General features: G+C 44.0%; 1 protein-coding gene across 2 annotated transcripts; it reads right to left on the bottom strand.

The window, feature by feature from the left end:
- Nucleotides 1–43: 43 nt before the first annotated feature.
- On the bottom strand, nt 44–20,302 carry csf1rb (colony stimulating factor 1 receptor, b). Of its 2 annotated transcripts, XM_086179151.1 has the most exons (22): nt 20,228–20,302; nt 13,289–13,555; nt 12,654–12,959; nt 12,366–12,502; nt 12,122–12,281; nt 11,669–12,044; nt 11,329–11,444; nt 11,147–11,255; nt 10,903–11,069; nt 10,730–10,830; nt 10,536–10,662; nt 9,258–9,359; nt 9,057–9,167; nt 8,732–8,891; nt 6,016–6,089; nt 5,840–5,928; nt 5,393–5,515; nt 5,171–5,282; nt 2,147–2,246; nt 1,916–2,042; nt 1,745–1,838; nt 53–1,674 (listed from the first exon to the last, which is right to left on the bottom strand). In XM_086179151.1, exons 1-22 carry the CDS (start codon nt 20,277–20,279, stop codon nt 1,604–1,606), a joined length of 3,081 nt encoding a protein of 1,026 aa, XP_086035277.1. In that variant the 5' UTR covers nt 20,280–20,302; the 3' UTR covers nt 53–1,603. The 2 variants fall into 2 exon arrangements, with proteins under 2 accessions (XP_086035276.1, XP_086035277.1); XM_086179150.1 differs by having other exon boundaries at nt 44–1,674; nt 10,730–11,069.
- Nucleotides 20,303–20,854: the final 552 nt, after the last annotated feature.

The raw sequence follows: 20,854 nt of genomic DNA, 5'->3' as shown, positions 1-20,854 counted from the left end.
ATCCACCAGCAGCTGCTATTCCTGATAATCATTAGAGTGTTGCCACACCTGTTAATTGAACTCTGACAATGTCACCTGACCCGCGGCTCGCCCTGCTGGCCTTGTATTTATTAGGATCAAAAGTCCAACAACTGTAAACCAGTCAGACTTTATCTGTGACCCCGCCCCCTCGTGGTGAAAACACTGAAAAACGACGATGTAAAAATCACAAGTTTAATTTTTCAACTCAAACCTCGTCACATCGTTTGACAAGAAATCTGGAAATCAATCACATGATCAATAACGATTAAGCAGGTTCATATGAAGGTGAGATTTAAAAAATCTGGATGACCTTACTGACGACTCAGCTGAGGAGTCAAAGCACCTGACAACAGGTTGACAGGACGTCTTACCACAATTGTTTGTTACCAGCAAACAGGAATTTCAGCTGGGAACTCCACTGGAAACGAGGTCACAACACTATTTATGAAGGAACCAGCGTCAATGCTGTCCTTGGCTCCACCCACAATCTTAATCAAGGGTTTTTTTTGTTCCATAGTGACGACATGTCTGTACTGTGAAACCATGGCAAAAACCAACAAGTATGGGAACCATTTACAATGATATGGCCAGCCAGTGAAAATGTCTGCCATTGTGAGTTTGCTGTTGTCACTGTGGTGTTGCATTGTGGGATGTTTGTTCTGTAAATCATTTCAATAGTATTTCACATTCCTGTGTTTTCAGACATTTTAACCAGAACATCACTCGACTTTAGAAAGTAATAATCCACAGCATCCAAGACAAACCGCAGCACACACATACACACACATACACACACATGCGGTGAACAACTGACCCATCATCACACACTCAGACATTTATTTGAAAAATTATATAAAACCAAATGGTAACCCCGCACTGGAAATTCTGCAACCAATGATTTTTCTTTTTTCCCCCCTCTCCGTTGTTGTTGTTACTGTTTTTTTGTTTGTCTGTTTGTTTTTCTGCTTTTGTTGCTGTTTTTGTGTGTCCCCTCTCCCCCCGTCTTCCCTGTCCTGTCCCTGTTCTCTCTCTCTATCCACTCCTGTCCTCAGTCCAGTAGCTTCACCAATGAACCAACACCATTCCTAATAAAGTTAAACACAAATGTTGACAGGAAGAGTTGATCAGGTTCCTCCTTTGCAGAGTAAAACTGCTTCAGAACAACAAGGCACCAGGAACATGGATGCTGCTGAACAGGACAGGGGAAAAAAAAGAAGAAAAGAAAGTAACAATCCACTCACCAGAATTCAACATGGACATTTGGCGTTTCTGCTGACCACCAGTGATGTCCATATACTCAACATTTCTTGACACAATTTAAGTCATAACATCTTTCTACCTTGAAAATTTTCTATTTTGGATGTAAGGCTCACTAATGAAAACAGCACTCGACTTTCTCAATGTCTCTTCCCCCATTGTTGGCCATAGTGATATGATAAGCCCCGCCCATTCTTGATTTTGTTTGGGTGATAAGAGAAAACTGAAATCTGGGTGTTGTGGTGAGGTCATTGAACTTGGATTCGTAGACACACGAGGGGGAACAGTGATGGGACAGTAGAACTCGGATGACTGGACGAGAGCATCAGGACAGCTGGTAGATGTTCTTCATGGCGGCATCTTCGTCTTCCTCCTCATCCTCATCCTCGCAGTGGTCTGAGGAAAGGGAGGAGTTTCAGAGCCATCATTTAACAAATGTCTTTTTCGTATTGTTATCAATTCTGACCTCGTGCTAATTCTCTTTTTGGCAAGACTCCACCCACGTCCTCTTCTTCCTCCTCTTCTTCCTCTTTGCACTCATCAATGTTCCTGTACAGCACCTGAGAGAACAAGAAAGCAGCAGCCTGTCAGTCACACCAGAGAGCACAGCTCACCCACGTCTCTGATTAGTTCTCACCTGGTCGCTGTGATTTGAACACCCATCTTTGGTGGAAGGGAGGAGCCTGTTAATCAGATGACCAATTGATTTGAATGTTGGTCTGTCAGTTGGCTCCAAACTCCAACAGAGAGTCATCAGCTGATACCTGCCAGGTAACATTCAAAATAACTTTATTGATCTGGCTGTCAACAATCAAAAGCTGACACCTGCCAGCTAACATTCAAAAAATCTTTAATGATGTCAACTCACATCTCTGCTGGAGCAAAGTCTGGCTGATTCATGTGGCAGCCATCTTTGATCATCTTGTAGAAGTTGGTATCCACGGCAATGTTTGGGTAGGGACTTTTACCTGATCAGGTTGACACAAAGACAGATGTTGATGAATCAAGTGAACTACAAGTCCCAGTAAGTGTTGCTGTGAGGATCTTCTAATCAGCTAAAATGTGTGAATGTTAACTGAAGTATGTCTATGAGGACGAAATGCTCTCCATCCCTGATGAAGTGACATCATCAGCAACACACAAGGCAAAAGTCCACAAAGGATCTGTTGCATGTTAAATTTTCAAATTGTTGTCTTTATTCTCCCGTCCTCCTTCCCTCTGTCTTTCTGTCTGTATCCCTGTCTTTTCTGTTAGTGTGTTTCTGTCTCTTCTCATTCTTTGTCTCGGTTTGCCCTCCTGTTCTCCACCTGGGTATCAGAGTCAGTATTTGTTGGATCCTCTCATCATGTTCTGTTTGTTTTCTGGTGCCTCTCTGAGTTTGTGTCTTACTTTTTCAGTCAAGCTGTCGTTCATTGTATAAATCTAAGGTGCAATCAAGTCCTGCCTCTTCTGTTCTCTATTTTTTTTTTTTGCCCTTATAGTCAGGACTGCTTAGGCTGGCCCTTAGATCTGCTGCTATAGGCTCAGACTGCTGGGATCTCCCATGATGCACTGGGCTTCTCTCTCCTCCTCCTGTCCTCAGACGTGTTACTAACTCCTCTTCTTCTCCCCTCATCCCAGATCCTGGTGCTGCTGGAGGAGGCTCCAGACCTGAAGAGGCTCCAGCTGCCACCTGTAGCTCCACCTGCTCACGTCCCCGTCTGTCCATCAGTCTCTCCTCCTTTCTCTCCCTCTTTATCTCTGTCCCTCTCTTTCCTTCTGTCTCTCTGTCTTCCTCCATTCTCTGTCTTTGTCTGTCCATCAGTCTCTCCTCCTTTCTCTCTCTCTTTATCTCTGTCCCTCTCTTTCCTTCTGTCCCTCTGTCTTCCTCCATTCTCTGTCTTTGTCTCTGTCCATCAGTCTCTCCTCCTTTCTCTCTCTCTTTCTCTCTGTCCCTCTCTTTCCTTCTGTCTCTCTGTCTTCCTCCATTCTCTGTCTTTGTCTCTGTCCATCAGTCTCTCCTCCTTTCTCTCTCTCTTTATCTCTGTCCCTCTCTTTCCTTCTGTCTCTCTGTCTTCCTCCATTCTCTGTCTTTGTCTCTGTCCTGCTCTCCTGCTCTCTCTCCGTCCCCACTGATCCTGGATCTGCTCCACCTTCCTGCTGGTAAAGGAAGGTTCTGGTGGCTGCTGTTGCAGGATGTGCTTGCTGATGGAGAATTGTTGGGTGGAGGAGGGAGGTGCTGGACCTGCTCTACTTGGACAGAGTCAGGACAGAACTTTGGTTGGGGTTTGGTGACACACTAATAAACTGACTTGACTACTTTCTGTATTTGGGTCCTGCCATCACCACCACCACACATGACAGCATAAGAATATATGGATCCAGAAGAGGGCTTTACAGACCAATTTTTTCAGAGGCAGGCTGCAAAGACTCTTAACACCATGCCTGCCTCCCCAGAGCCACCAGCATAACCCTCCAAGCAGTCCAGTATCTGGGGAACATGTCTGGCCATTTATCCAGGTCCTCATCAAGGTGGAGCAAGAAGGAAAAGGGAGCATCACAGCAACAGATACTATTCAATGGCCAAGCTACCAGGTTCCCCAGATACTCCCAGTTCTACACCAGAGTCTCCTGGTGCCTAGGCCACCCATGGCTCATGGCTGGGTAGACAAACCCATTGCAGCCTTCCCTGGTCCTGTCCCAGCACAGCCACAGTCACCTCCTCCTGGTCCTCTTCTGGCAGGACTCCGACCCCTCTGGTCTTGTTCGGACTGGGCTGCAGACACTTCTTCCTGGTCATTTTCCTGCTGGCCCGACCAATCTGTCACAGCCAACTCCTCATCCTGTTGTGCTCCGCCTCAGCCTCCAGAGGGGCTCCTCCATTGTCTTTAGCATCGGGTCATCCTCCTGAGGGGCTCCTCCCCCTGTAACTGCTTCATGATGTTGGTATCAGGGATACGCCAACATCCTGAACCTGAGCAAGCTGATGCTAACACTTCCCACCTACTACCATTCATTAAGCTAAGCTAATTATGCGTGTGTCTCGTTTGTGCTGGAAAGGATGGAAAAACCAACATCTTGATCCTGACCTAGTTGATGACTTTTGATGGAAGGGAGTTCACACCTGAAGTCCTCTGATGAATTTTGACTAGTAGCTCACTTTTAAGCAGTTAAAATCCAATTAGTCATAAATGTGGATGATAGCTGCCAAAGCTCATGGGTCATGTAGGCATGGTGATAACGCATGAAATAATGTCTATCCATCCATCCATCCATCCATCCATCCATCCATCCATCCATCATCCATCCATCCAACCATCCATCCATCCATCCATCTATCCCTCCATCCATCCATCATCCATCATCCATCCCTCACTCCATGTTCTCCCTCTTCTCCAGTTCAGGGTGGTGGGGGTGGAGCCTATCCCAGCAGCCTTCCCCCTGGACAGGTCACCAGTCCATGGCAGGGCCAACACATAGAGACAGACAACCATTGGCTCTTCCAGCCACGCCTACGGTCAATTTAGAGTCTGGATTAACCTGGTCCCTCTTGATGTCTTTGGACTGTGGAGGAAGCTGGAGTACCAGAGAGAACCCAGCAGGAACAGGGAGAACATGGAGACTCACCCAGAAAGACCCCGTGCTGCAGCCGGGGCTCCACCCACAACCATCTTGCTGGGGGGCCACAGTGAGGACCACTGCTCCACCGGGCCACCATGAAATAAGGTGTAGTGTATATGTGGCAACATTGTAATAAGATATGTAGTAATAAGTTGCATACTAATAATAATGCTACATTGTCTGCTAGCAGTTAATTAATTAATTGTCATGTTAATTGTTAATTTGCATTAATATATTTGGCTCATCCTTGTTGGTCAAAAGCTGAAACATGATTGAATGTTGCTTTGGTTACCCAAAGAGAAGATCTCCCACAGTAAGACACCATAGGACCAGACATCACTCTGAACCGTATAAACACACTGGAAGATGCTTTCTGGAGCCATCCATTTGACAGGCAGACGGGCCTGTCAAAAATAAACACAGAGGCTGTGTGTCAAAAAACAACAACAACAACACAGGAAGCAGTTCATCAAAATAAAACACCCAGTTAACAGACAAAGTGTTCTTTACTGACATTGCCCTGGACGATGTAGCTGTCATCGTTGCGGATGTCTCTTGCCAAGCCAAAGTCACAGATCTTTGCCACATGGTGATGTGTTAACAGGACATTCCTTGCTGCTACATCCCTGTGGATACACTGACACACACACAAAGTCACCTAGTGTGTATGTGGAATATGTGTGTGTATACCTGGTTGTTGTTACCTATGGGAGACCTTTTCTGGTAGAAATACAATCCTGATCAGGACCTCTAGTCCTCATGGGGACCAAAGACGCTCCTGATGCATCACCATAGTTTCTGAGTTCTTGGTTAAGGTTAAGTTAAGGTGTGAATAGAGGTTAGACTAAGGTTAGGATTGATAGGGTTAGGCAGTCCACATCGGTGGAAGTCAATGGAATGTCTTCATAAGGATAACAATACAAACCTCTGTGTGTGTGTGTGTGTGTGTGTGTGTTCTTACATTTCGGGTTGACAGGAAGTCAAGACCCTGAGCCACCTGGTAGGAAAATCGCATGAGGTCACTGAAAGACAGGCTGTCCTTCTGCATACCTGAGACACAGAGGGACAGTTGAGTTCAGGTGAGTTCAGGTGAGCTCAGTTGAGTTCAGGTGAGTTCAGGTGAGTTCAGATTGTCACCTGAATGTTTCTTTCCTGGGACCAGTATTGGCTGCATCTCCTGATACTCTGAACAGCATGAAATCCCACTGTCACTGCAACACACACACACACACACACACACACACACACACACACACACACACACACAGTCATACACACACATACACACACACACAGTCATATACACACACACACACATACACACACACACAGTCATATACACACACACACAGTCATACACACACATACACACACACAGTCATATATACACACACACACACACACACACACACACACAGTCATACTCAAATACACACTAACATTAGCTTCTAGTTACATCCAGACTGAGCTATTTCCCCTTCATTTTTTTATAAAAATACCATAGCATTTATTTTAACATATTAAAATTTCACTTCAAAAATGATCTGCCAAATAACTTAAACTTTATGTTCCATCCTGTGTCTATTAGCTCATGGCAGCAGCAGCTCTAGCAGGGAATGCCAAACCGATTTTGACATGCTGATCCTAATTTCAGTCACTTCACACTCGACTGTGAACCCATCCAGCGAGCGCTTGAGGTCACTGACTGATTATACCCTGGTGGAAGTTGAACTCAATGGGAAAGGAGTCTGATTGACTGCTGGGAACGTGAACACAACTCTCACTTTGAGCTTTCAGGGAGTGGATGGCCCTGAGTAGGGCTCCCCTCACCCTGGATTCTGAATTGCACAGTGTTTGTGTATGTTGAGTTTATCATGCCACTTTGCTGTCAGATCTGTGGCTACGGTCATGTTTTTAAAGATGGTATGGTGTTTAATGGAGGTACGGGTCAATGGCTTATTCGCATTGTTGTTACTTATCAAGCCATTAGAGTTTTTCTGAGGAATCAGTTTTTCACGTACAACATTGCTACTATAAAGTTTAGGGGGTTGAACCATGTGGAGGGTGGATGTGCTAGGATCATTTCGGGGAGGTAGTTGATTTTGGGTAATATTGTAATTTTAGTGATTATTATTCTTCCTATTTGTGGTTTGGGGTTAGGGTTAGGGTTTAGCAAGTTCATCAGTCTGTTTATGCTGTTTTCTTTTGTTTTAATAAGTCGGTTGAAATTAAGTGAACAAGCTCTGACAGCTTGGGGAGAATCAGAATGCCAAAGTATATGATGGTCTCAGTCATCTGAGGTGTGGGAGGCAATGGCAAACCACATGCCATCTATGTTTGGAAAGCGGACATTTTTAAAGTGATATGACATTTTTTGAGACAAAGAGACAACAATGATCCTCTCAGCTGCTGTCATGACATGCTGCAGAGTCTTGCAGCAGGACACAGTGCAGGCGCCGTACCAAACGGTGAAGCATCCAGACAGGATGCTTTCAATGGTGCCTCCGTAAAATGTGTGCACAATTGGGGCCAGGGCTCTGGCTGTTCTCAGTTTGCGGAGGAAGTACAGGCACTGTTAGGCTTTTTTGGCTGTGATGCGGAGTTGTTGCTCCAGGACAAGTCTTCAGAAATTTGCACACCCAGGAACTTGATGCTGCTCACCCTCTCCACTGTGCCTCTGTTGATAGTTAGTGGAGCATTCTGGGTGTGCACTCTCCTGAAGTCCACAACAATTCCCTTCATCTCCACATTCAGGCAGAGATTGTTTTCCTTGCACCACATGGCCAGGCGGCTCACGTCTTTCCTGTAGATTGTCTCATGACTGTTGTTGATGAGACCCACAACATTTCTGTCATCCGCAAACTTAATGAAGACGTTGGAGTTGGATGATGATGTGCAGTCGTGGGTCTGAAGTGTGAAGTGGAGGGGGTACAGCACACTTCCGTGGGGGGCCCCTGTTTTCAGGATGATGGTGCTGGAGGTGTTGCTGCCGACCCGAGCTGCCTGTGGTTTTCCCATCAGGAAGTCCAGCAGCCAGTTGCACAGGGACATGTTGCCCCAGCTGTCCCAGTTTTTGGATGAGTTGCTGGGGGATGATGGTGTTCAATGCTGAGCTGAATTCCATGAACAGCATTCTGACATATGAGTCTTTGGTCTCCAGGTGGGTGAGGGCTGAGTGGAGGGCTGTAGAAATGACATCATCGGTCGAGCAGTTGGACTGATATGCAAACTGGAAGGGCGTCCAGGGCGGGGGGGATGGCAGACTTGATATGCTGTATGACTAGACGCTTCATGAGGATGGGAGTGAGTGCAACCAGGCGGTAGTGATTGTGGCAGGAGGGAGACGACTTCTTTGGGACCGGCATGATGGTGGTGGCTTTGAGGCACGTGGGGACAACAGCCTGGCATAGCTAAGTGTTGAAGATGTCCGTGAAGATACTGTATCTGTGAGCTTCTTGGTACAGTCTCTCAGGACATGACCAGGAATGTTATTAGGACTGTAAAGACTCAAAATCAAGTCTAGGATCCTTGTGACATTGAAAAGCTGTTCAGTTGTTCCACACCCAGAATGGAATCTGCATTGATCCTCCTCAATCTGAGGTTCAAGTATACACACACCGTTTTAGACAACCGCTTAGTCATCAAGTCAAACTCATTGGTGAGTACAATCATTAGCTGCTGCCATGAAGCTGTTGGTTTTAACATGTTGTGAGGAACCACAAGCCAATTACACATTAAGCTTTCTAAATATCAGAACAAACCCATGCTTATGTGGCAATGCTGGAGGAACTGAATGTGTAAATGATTTTGTGAAAATGGCATGCAGGTGTTCAATATTGAAAATCAGTGAAACCTGCGGAGCCTGATGTGCTGGCTCGCCATGTTTCTGTAGAATGCCTCGTCTTCCACCTCATCTACACTCAACATTGATGCCATGAAGTTGTGAGCGTGGGCCCGCAGGAAGTTGAGCAGGTCGCCATGGCTACAGTACTCAGTGATCATTAGCATGGGTCCTGGAGGGGTAAGAGGTGAAAAGTCACAGGCATGATGGTGTTATATCAATCAATCAGAAATTAGGGACTATTTTCCTGGACTATCAAACTAGAAATGGATTGGTCCACTTTCCCACTTTCATCTCTGCCTTTGTGACATCATCATTTATTGAGAAATCACATCACCTCCTTGAGTGCAGGCGCCCAGCAGGTTGACGATGTTGTCATGGTAACCAAGATGGCTGAGAATCTTCAGCTCTGACATCAGAGCATCTCGCTCTTCCGAATGAGCGCTGGCTATTTATTGACACAGGAAGTTAAATGGTTACCATGGTTACAGTCACAAATTGATGTGACAGTGAAGATGATGAAGACAACTCCACTGACGTTTGAGCATCTTAACAGCAACACGGGTGACATCGTTGGCTCTGAGGCCATACGCCGTTGCCTCAACAACTTTCCCAAATGCCCCTGAACCCAAAACAGCACCTGGCAAAGAATGAGAGATGCAGGGTTGATGATGACAATGAAACCACGGAGACCAAATAAAGATGAAAATCTGTCTCAAGTGTTGGGGTGATGTGAATAAATCCTCATAAACATATGATGCGGGGAATGTCATCCAATGTCAAAGTGATAAAGTTCTCATGAAGTTTAGAAAAAAGAGCATTATTATTAATACATTAAATTTGATCTAATTTTGGTTTTAATGCACTTTACATTAGAAACACAACTCTCAAAGTGCTACAGAGTGAAAAATCCCTAACCCACAGCAACAGAACCTGTTTGAACTGTGAAGTTGTAAGAACACTTTAAAGTTAAGGTATTATGAAGTTTGCATTGCAACACTGAGACAATGTTTTGATGATGTTGTCATGGTTACAGATTCTGTGACAATAATGGAAGAACATTCTTACTGTATCTAACATCAGAAAAAGTTCTCTGGATTGAAAATGTGAAACATCTTTGATACGTATTCCTGTAAAATGAAATATTAACATTCTCACCAAGTCAACAAAATTTAACAGCAAAAATAAATGTTTAAACTAAAATCAAATCCAGGATATGCCATACCTTCTGACCAAGGAACAGTTTTTATCTCACAGTCATTCACCAAAGTAAACCCTAACCCATCTCTCTCTCTCTCCCCCGTCAACACCTCCACAGTAATCTCAAATTGTGTTTCCACAGACTGACATGCAATGATTGCATTTATGATATTTCACTTGTTCAGCAATCATCCATCCATCCATCCATCCATCTTCTACCGCTTATTTGCTAAGGGTCATGAGTGGGTGGAGCCTATCCCAGCTGACATCAGATGCTTGCAAGAAGGCCCCTCTACCTGTGAGCCAAACCGCCTGAGAACTCATGTTGGTTAGTTCCTAATCAGTTAGCCAGCAAGCAGGTAATGGATAACAATACCTACAAATTACACAAATGTCTTTAAGGTTTGAACTCAAAGTTTATAAAACATTTTAATGATCATTTCAAATAAAATTCCTTATTCAAAATGATAAACATCATTAAAATGTTCTTTCAACATTAACACAACCTTATAGACATTATTAGAATATGTTGGCAAGTTTCAAGAGTACTTTCATATTAGTGACATGATGTTTTCATTTTCTGCTGTGGAGCTGGTTAAGACATTGAGTGCCATACCGAGGCGGAGCTTGTCTCTGGGAAACTCCCACTTCTGGTTGTATGGTAGCTGGTTGGGATCAAGAAAGGTGTAGTTGTTGCCGTCGCTACTCTCAATGATCTTCCAGCGAATCTCATATTTGGGTTTCTGAGAAAAAGAAGAGGATTAGCCTGGTTTCCATCGGTGAACATCTTTCACCAGCCAGGAGGCGAACCTGTTTCAACTTGTAGGAGACGACCAATAAGAGCAGGAGGAGAACGGCAGCGACACTCAGAACTCCAGTCAGAGCCGGTGTGAGGAATGTGTGCAGTTCCCCTGCAGAACCAAGGAAGACATTCACCCGTTCATCACTTCCTTTTGGTCTGATCAAACAAGCTTCTGACTTACGAAGGACGAAGGCATCACGAGACTCTCCCATGTTGTTGTAGGCCACACACTCCACTGTTACATCATCACCAGGTAACAAAGGGAGAGGGAGGTGTATCATCACCTCTTCCTCCTCCCTTGAGCTAAAATCAGAGGGGGAAACCTGACTGGCTGCACTGTCTCTGCACCTGCAGAGGAGGTAAGAGTGAATCACGAGCTTGGTAGATGTAACCAATTTCTGCCTGTTGGTGGCGTTGCTACATACGTGTCCTCCACTCCGATGCAAGTCAACCACAAGATTGTGGGTCGAGGATATCCAGAGCTGCTGCAGGTCAACGTGCCATTGTCCAGAGTGATTACAGTTCTCGGAGAACCTGAGAGAATTATTGAGCTGCAGATTTACACATCAACGACCATATGACTTAGACAAGGATGAAGATTTCTTACGAAAAACTCGTAGGTCAACATCCAAGGAACCGCTAAAGAACAAGTTTTCGAGGTGGAACGAATACCAACCCCTTTCTTCCTGATGGACCCAGCGAAGCACAAGGCTTGCCTCTGACCTGCAAGATGGAAAACACCTCCTTCGTAAATCTGCTACACCACTAGCAACAACTTAATATACCTGCACAACAACCGGTACATGTTAACAACCTGCTACACCAACCATTTATCCATGAGAAGCTTGCTAAACCACCAATACCACCTTAAAACCAGCTACACCACTAATAACAGCTAAGAAACTAATAACAGACAAAATGCTAGCCTGCAGCATCATCATGCTAACCTGTAGCCATTAATGGAGTAGTTTTGCTTGTACTCTGCGTTTTGATGGTTGATATGTGTTGGTGTCGTCCAGTGCTGGCTCCTGATTGGAGGATACGCCTCCATTACAAAGGTCAGTGTCACATCTTGACCTTCATACACCTCCACTCTGCTGTGACTGCTGATGCTAGCATTGGTGCTAACATTAGCAAACAGGTCCCAGCTTTCTTCCATTGAACTGCTGTTGTTGTTAGCATCTGGCTGTCCTTCCTCCTTCATTGGCCAACCGCTAACATTGGCCAGCAGGATCTCTTTGACCTCCATTGTCTTGGTATTACCATTAGCATCAGCATTAGCATTAGTGTGCCAGTGCAAGTTGACCCTCAGGTAAGGACGATCTGGTAACAAAGAAGAGATCAAATGAGGAACCTAAAGATCTGTTAAGCAGCATTGCAGCATTATTACACTGCCCTACCTAAAACTCTGAGCTGTGCAGCTGCCATGGAGACTCCAGCCTCGTTACGAGCAGAACAGGTGTACTGTCCACTGTGTGTCAGAGTGACAGCAGCAACAGTCAGCGTGCTGTTCATGTACAGGCGGTTGCTATAGCGACGACTTACAGTGATGTTCGTTGCCTAGATGAAACCATATGATCGTTAAATGGGAACTCGTCTGGTCTTCTTGGGATCCGAAGATTCAGATGACCTCTGACCTCTCACCTGTGAGTGGGGGCATGTCCAGGTGATGGTGTGGAAGTGTGAGGGGTTACTGGTCAGACAGGTAACCTCAAATGTCTCTCCTTCCAGACGGACAAATTCATTCTGTCTAACAGACACAGAGGGAGGACTACGCAGCACTGCAGACAGACAGGTGCAAAATCAGACAGACAGACAAACAGAAGGATGGACAGGTGGACAGTCAGACAGATAAACAGACAGACAGACAGACGGATGGATGGAGAGGTGGGTAATCAGACAGACAGACAGACAGACCGAAAGGTCTTTTACCTGGAACCACTATCAGATCAACAGGTTTGGACTTCAATAGTTGTCCGTATCTCGAGCCCGAACAAACGTAACGTCCGTTGAATGTTCTCTGTGGCTGCCGGATCAAGGCTCCTCTCCGCGGGTCAAGGGTCACATTCATGCCTCTGGGAAGGCTTCGACCCCTGTTGCCTGCTTCCTCTTCTGATTGGAAGGTGAGGTTTGTGACAGACGGGTCTGTAAGCAGACACTTGTACAGGAAGTCCTGTCCTTCTTTGGCGCTGGGGCTGAGGCCCGGTGTAACAAACACACTGGACGGATGAGACACATCTGAGAGAAATGTATGATGGGAAATGCCATGATGTCATCAGCAGAGACAGGAAGCCAGTCGGCTAAAAGGTATTTGTCGTATCAGTGGAACTGAGTGAGGTCATAGGTTTTCACCCTCTGAGCAGAACATTTAATGAAGGTAATTAATTTAATATTTAATTCTTAGTCTCTGTGAAAGAAACCATTGAAGTTTGTCGATGCTCCAGCGATGTATCCCTGTATTCCTGTGTGACTGGTGTCACACATAATGAGATGTTGTATTTTTACAGGGACATCAGAGATATCTACACTCTCTATCATTACCGACACACTGGAGGGTGTGGCCTTACCTTTGACATATATGTGGATCCAGCTGTTCAGGTGTTCCAGGCTCTGGTTGGTGTATCCACAGCGGTACGTCCCAGTGTGTCTGGGGTCTGACTTAGCTACCTCCACCAAGTCTGGAGGACCGGACAGTGAACGAAATGCATTGGTTGACCAGCGGACTGAACGGTTCCCATGACAATAGAGGGTGAAGGCAGAGCCAGCGTTCAGAACCACTTCGGTTTGGTTAAGCAGCATATCAGAGTTCAGATGGATCGTTGTAGGACGATACTCTGCAACAAACAGAAAGTATGTTTGAAACAACAGTAATGACAACACATCCCTATTTTGAGGCCATGCCGCCTCGGGATCAACTCCAACCACACCTGAGAAGTTGCCTGAGAGTCAGCCATAAGACTCTCCTACTTTGGGAGCCCCAGCACAGTTGATACTTATAGGTCACATGTTGTGTTTTGGGCAAAGAAAGACTCTGCCCCTGGATGACTCATAGAACATGACTTTATTTAAATTCGGTGAAGAAGCCATCAGATACATGTTACATGTTCATTAACAACATCAGAGGAAGAATCGTCAGTGACATCATCAATAATCTAAGTTATTAGTGTGATATGAAATCAGATTTGATCAGCAGAAAACAAATATCCCAAAAAGTTATATTAGTGGTTAACAGCTAATAATCTCATTGGCTAGCTGGATTAGAGGATGTCATTGGCTGAGAGTAGTGGGCTTCTTAGGGACTTCCTGCAGCTGGGTTGCAATACGAGACGTCTGCAGAAGTAAAGCCTGAAGGTTTTCCACCAGGAGACTCTGGTACCGGGCCACATTATGCAGGTCCAGGATCTGCTGGGACCCCTGAAACCAGACCACAAAGATAAGTTCAGTTCAGACTGACTATGATAAGACTCTTTAGAGGTTTGTTTCACCTAACTAATACTGGACTAGTCATGAGGAAACTCACCTGTCTCTAGTTACAAGTTAGTGTAGACTTGTCTGGTCACAGTTTAGTTTAGAATGACCTCCTAACCCTAAACCTAACTCACTGGGCATAGGTTAATTTATGGCCCTAGTTACTGGTTAGTCTAGACTGACTCAGAATAGTCTAGTTCCTAGTTGTTTCAGACTGACAAACTATTTAAGGCAATAGCTAGTTTAGACAGACTCAGGCTAGTCTAATAACTGATTACTTTAGACCAACTCAGTCTAGTAGAGTCGTTTGTTATTTTAGCCCTACTCAGAACAGTCTCGTCAGTTATTAGTTGAGATTGACTGAGTCTAGTCTAGTCACTGCTTGGTTTAGACTGACTCAGACGTGTCTAGTCACTGGTTAGTTCAGACTGACTCAGATGTGTCTATTCAATGATTATTTTAGACTAACTCAAACTAGTCTAGTCACTAGTTAGTTCTGACTGACTCAGACGTGTCTATTCAATGACTATTTTAGACAGACTCAGACTAGTCTAGTCACTGGTGAGTTTAGATTGACCCAGACGTGTCTATTCAATGATTATTTAAAACTGACTCAGACTAGCCTTGTCACTGGTTAGTTCAGACTGACTCAGACATGTCCATTCAATGACTATTTTAGACTAACTCAGACGTGTCTAGTCACTGGTTGGTTCAGACTGACTCAGCTGTGTCGATTCAATGATTATTTTAGACTGACTCAGACGTGTCTATTCAATGGTTGGTTTAGACTGACTTAGACTAGTCTAGTCACTGGTTAGTTTTGATTGACTCAAATGTGTCTATTCAATGGTTAGTTTAGACTGACTTAGACTAGTCTAGTCACTGGTTAGTTCGACTGACTCAGACATGTTTAGTTACTGGTTACTTCAGACTGACTCAGACGTGTCTATTGAATGGTTAGTTTAGACTGACTCAGACTGGTCTAGTCAATGGTTAGTTTAGATTGACTCAGAGGTGCCTATTCAATGGATATTTAGACTGACTCAGATGTGTCTAGTCACCGGTTAGTTTGATTGACTAGACGTGTTTAGTTACTGGTTACTTCAGACTGACTCAGACGTGTCTAGTCACTGGTTAGTTCAGATTGACTCAGACGTGTCTATTCAATGGTTATTTTAGACTGACTCCGACTAGTCTAGTCACTGGTTAGTTTAGATTGACTCAGACGTGTTTAGTTACCGGTTACCTCAGACTGACTCAGACGTGTATATTCAATGGTTAGTTTAGACTGACTCAGACTAGTCTAGTCTCTGGTTAGTTTTGATTGACTCAGATACGTCTATTCAATGGTTAGTTTAGACTGACTCAGACTAGTCAAGTGACTGGTTAGTTCAGACTCACTCAGACTAATCTATTCAATGGTTAGTTCAGATTGACTCAGACATGTCTAGTCAATGACTATTTTCGACAAACTCAGACTAGTTTTTTCAGTGGTTACTTCAGACTGACTTAGACGTGTCTATTCAATGGTTAGTTTAGACTGACTCAGATGTGTCTAGTCACTGGTTAGTTCAGACTCACTCAGACTAATCTATTCAATGGTTAGTTCATATTGACTCAGACATGTCTATTCAATGGTTAGTTTAGACTGACTCAGACTAGTCTAGACACTGGTTAGTTTTGATTGACTCAGATGTGTCTATTCAGTGGTTAGTTTAGACTGACTCAGACTAGTCTAGTCACTGGTTAGTTCGACTGACTCAGACGTGTTTAGTTACTGGTTACATCAGACTGACTCAGACGTGTCTATTCAATGGTTAGTTTAGACTGACTCAGACTAGTCTAGTCACTGGTTAGTTTTGATTGACTCAGACATGTCTATTCAATTGTTAGTTTAGACTGACTCAGACTAGTCTAGTCACTGGTTAGTTTTGATTGACTCAGATGTGTCTATTCAATGGTTAGTTTAGACTGACTCAGACTAGTCTAGTCACTAGTTAGTTCGCCTGACTCAGACGTGTTTAGTTACTGGTTACTTCAGACTGACTCAGACTACTCTAGTCACTGGTTAGTTCAGATTGTCTCAGATGTGTCTATTCAATGGTTGGTTCAGACTGACTCAGACATGTCTAGTCAATGGTTCCCCAGCTTACTCAGTTGCTCTCAAATAAATGAAACTAAACTCTAAAATCAAGCCAGTTTAAAATGTTACAAACTCAGTGCAATCCAATTTATATCTAAACACGATGAAATAACGTCACTGTTTAAACTAAAAAAAAAACAGAATTATGTTGGAATATTACTCCACCCACCTGAGTTCCCAGCATGCCAAGCAGTTTGACCAACTCAGCCTGTCCTGCTGCAGTTTCTCTTTGGACCTGGACCAGTTGAGTGAGCAGATCCAGTACCTCCCTCCTCCACAGCACCTCCTGCTGCTGATCCCTGATCAGTTGGGGGGAGGAACACTGGCAGGGGGGAGGGGCTTCTACACTGTCACCACCAACAGGGTTGTTGTCTGTTTGGACAGGATACTTAGTGGCACCCATCGTCATGACAGCAGGCGGGTTGTCAGGGGGATCACCTGCAGTGAAGACGACTGACGTGTCAGGCTTTTCCTCTGATCATCAAACTGGAACCCCACTATGGGACATTAGGACTGACCGTGGGTCTGACTACAGACCATTTAACTGGATGAAATATAAGTGAATACGCTGGTTGATACTGATTAAAGCTCAAACCCATACTATGGTATATCATGACCTGAAACCCACCCTGGCACCTGTGCAGGTTAACATTCATGTTTCTCGTCATTTGGATCCCATGCAAAAAATTTCAGGGTGCGTTCTTGGTGTTACTGTAGTGGTGCTATAATTGCAAGGAGAACAGAATACATAGTGAAACATTATGAATGAAAAATCACTTGCTTTTCTTGGGTTGTTTTTGTATATTTTAAATAAAGTTAAATAATAGTAATTTATATAAAATCATAGTGACCCTAAACAGGGAAAGTGCTGCAGGCATTTTATGGTTGGATAATTAAATCAGTCACGGCAAAGAAGTGCATTCTTTCCAAAATAGCGTAGGCCTGCAACATGCCTGTGTGAAATGTTGAAGAAACTTATTGTCTGTCGGTTCTTGTTTGTTGCGTGGCAGGTGTGATAGTATGAAGGGTCAGAGGTCACAGTTTGAAGTAGAGTCACAGTTTTCAAGTATCTGATATCATGGAAAAACAAGTGACAACAAGTGAAATAAATCGGCCCAGAATGTTTCAAAGGAGAGTAGAAGAGAAGATGAATACACGAGTCCCGTCACATTACCACTCAACCGTTGGTACATAACTTCTACTTTAACGTGTTATAACATCTTTTCAGGTGCAGACAACTAAACTAGACTTGTTATGTTGAACAGAGACACAGCTACTGTCACATGTGGTCATATTGCTCTCAGGTGACACCATCATGATGGTGATGGTGTTCTTTTGTTATCTAAAGGATGTTGGCTGTCACCATCTGAACACCGGCAAATCACGTGATCCCTAACAACCCCGTGATATTCACACATGCGTGCCAAAAGAGGTGCAGAGAAATTAAGGGAAAAAAAGAATGCTGCCAAGGTGGAGGCCGCCAAGTACATTAGAATCACACAGTTGTTTGGCAGATCAAGGACCAGTGGCGCAAGTGCATCCGCTGCGAGTGCTGTTGCCAAACAGGTGCCCCATGAGGACAATGGAGAGGGACAGAGACAGGAGAATGCCCAGGTGGGTCAGGCCAGGGGGCTTAACAATGTAAAGAGTGCTTGTATCTGCCTAGAGTAACAGTGAGTTACTCCTTCAACAAACATCTCTATCTTGTTGTCATTTATTAATGTTTCAATTTGAGACATCTACCTGTATCTGGGAACCTTTTATGATCTTTTTGAAAACAGAAAACAAACTAAGCATGTGATTTGTGTCAGGTATACTGACTACTACCATACTGTCGGTTGAGTGTATAGATTAGGAGTGTCAGAACAGGAGGTCCGCCAGACTGAAGAGGCTCAGTCCAGGGCTGATATTTCAACACAGTTCAGCACTGCCTTGCTTCTGATCACATTTCTGCACCCCTGACAGTCACACCCAATGACTTTTCCTGAAGGAGGCAAATGTCTCATACAGTTGGTCCAGGGGCTGTCAGATGGTTGATAAATAGTAACCTACTGGAGGAGAGCTGCTTCAGCTTGGACATTATTTCATTTGTGTTATGAGGCTTCATGTGACAGTCGAACATTCACATCAGCGTTTCACAATTAGACCTTTGTGTTTGATAGAAAACAAGAAGTGAAACTGTGTTTAACCTCCATCAGCAGTTTGTGGCTGGTTGCTGCTGCTGACATCAAACCCATCCTGCTAACTCAGGCACCATAATGGAAAGCTAGGTTAAAGCAGATGCGCCACCTTATGATGGTGCTGCTCAAAGACAAGAACACTTCATGTCACAATCATTCCAATGAAATAAAACCATTTTGCTGAGATCCTTGAATGACCTTGAAGTCCCTTAAAGGACCCTACAGGTCCCAAGACAGCTGGATCAACTTTTAGTTTGTATTATTGACTTTTAATTTTTATACTTCGTTCCTTGGTGCTGTTTCTTGGGTACCTAAGTATGTATGTAGTTTGTGTTTCTTGTGTGTAAAGTACTTTGGCTATTCGATGAGTTTAGTCAGTTCCAGTTTTATTTTGTTATCATTGCCTTCTGTCTTCGTGCGCTTTACACGTCCTGTCTTTGTTGGTTTCCTGCATTTTACGAGCTTCACCTGTGCCTTGTTGGGTTCATTAGTCTTGGTCAGTCACAACTCTGCTCCCAGGGTCTCTTGTCCTATCTGCTTCTTCCTTTCCTCCTGTTTTATCGCCTGTTGTTCATTGTGCCTGTTCCATCGGAGTTATTTCAAGTCTCCTTATGCTCATTTTTGGAAGTTAAGTCTTCAGTTATTTGTAATAAATCCTTGAGCAATTAAATTGGTTCCACCTGCCTCAAACCATCAAACTTAACGGCTGGCAGACTTGGTGGAAGCTGATTGTCCGCCTGCATGGCAAAGAGAAAACAATTCACTTCCACATTCAGAAATAAAAAACTGGACACTGCCTGAAGCCTGCTGGAAACTGTTCTTGTCAGTGAGTCAGGGTGCATCACTTCCTGTCAAGAATTTGGTCTCAGCACAAAAGTTTTTCATGAAAATATGTGTGGAGTAATTGGACATACCAGTCTTATGTTGCACCATTTGATGTTACCAACACAACTGAGACAGTTCTGAAACTGGTAATGCAGGATCCCCGAGTCCCCAGGATTACTTGATCAAATCAGATGTTCGAGAACTAAATGTTATGCCTCAACGTTGATGCCATTACAGGGTTTAAGAAACATTGAAGAACTATCAGGTTCCCAGAATGTTATTTCACCTGGACTTAGAAGTTCATATAGACATGATGGAACGCCACAAAAAAAACAACAACAACACTGTTTCATTAAAGCGCTATGATTGTTGGTGAGATGAAGAAAGATAATTTGACGTTCATGTTAACAACATAAACATATGATTATTGATTTACTCTTTCATCTGCTTTGATCAATTAATTACAAACATAATTATCAGAAACGATTTTTTGAGTTTTCAGCCTTGAATTGTAAACATGATCAAAAGTTGCAGTTGGGAGGCTTCCAGGGTCATTGTGATGAAACCTCAGGAAACACATTTTTAACACACACACACACACACACACACACACATCCCTGCGTTCCACTTCCTCGTCTAACTTCTTCTTCGAGTGGTTACCACTCACATGTTTATATCACACCAGGACTATCGGGTTATAAAATCAACCAGTCATTTAAAATCAAACAAAAAATCAGCAGCTTCTGTTGTCAACCTGATAGCGATAAACAGCTGTTTTATTAACCTTGTTCCTTCTCCGCTTGAAATTTGAATTAGCCTTCAATGACATTAGTAACCAATTTACTCAGACTCAGTTAATGAAGGGTTAATTCCTAATTAAAGGCTCTTACCCTCAGCTGAGCTACTGAAGATGATCGACAGCAACAGATAACAAAGCAGCATCTTTGTCTTCTCCTTCAAATTCATACAGATAGAGACTGAAGGAGACAAATCTCTGTTCGGACAGAAGCTCCACCCACCTGCCCCCCCACCACCAACATTCACACGTGCACACACACACGCACACACACAAAACCACCACCATCTTGAGGACAAACTAACATCTGAACTTGGAGTTGCCATCTTGAGGTTAGAGCTTTTACTGGAGGCAGCATCACCAACACACATCTGGCATGTCTTGCTGCCTCTGCAGACTCACCTGCATCAGGAGGCGGAGCTATCTGACACTGATTTGCTATAAGGTCTTAGTCTTGTCACTTTGCTGAATAATGGGTAATGCCAATACACAGGCAATCTTCCGAGGTCAAAGGTCACAAATCCTCCAGATGACCTGATTCAGCTGAAAGAGCTCCTATTTATCAACTATCAGTTGTTGGCTAGTGGCATTCGCACCAGGATCAGGTGACACAAGATGGAGGTGCATACAACTTTGTGTCCACATAGACATGAGAGTAGAGACATTCGTTCAATACACACACACGGCTAGTTGGCAACACAAGTTCATTAATTTGCATTAC

This window comes from Aulostomus chinensis, chromosome 15 (assembly GCF_037954235.1).
Source record: "Aulostomus chinensis isolate RoL2024-O1b breed Wild chromosome 15, RoL_Achi_v1.0, whole genome shotgun sequence".
Lineage (NCBI taxonomy): Eukaryota > Metazoa > Chordata > Actinopteri > Syngnathiformes > Aulostomidae > Aulostomus > Aulostomus chinensis.
This window is presented reverse-complemented; position numbering and strand designations above follow the sequence as displayed.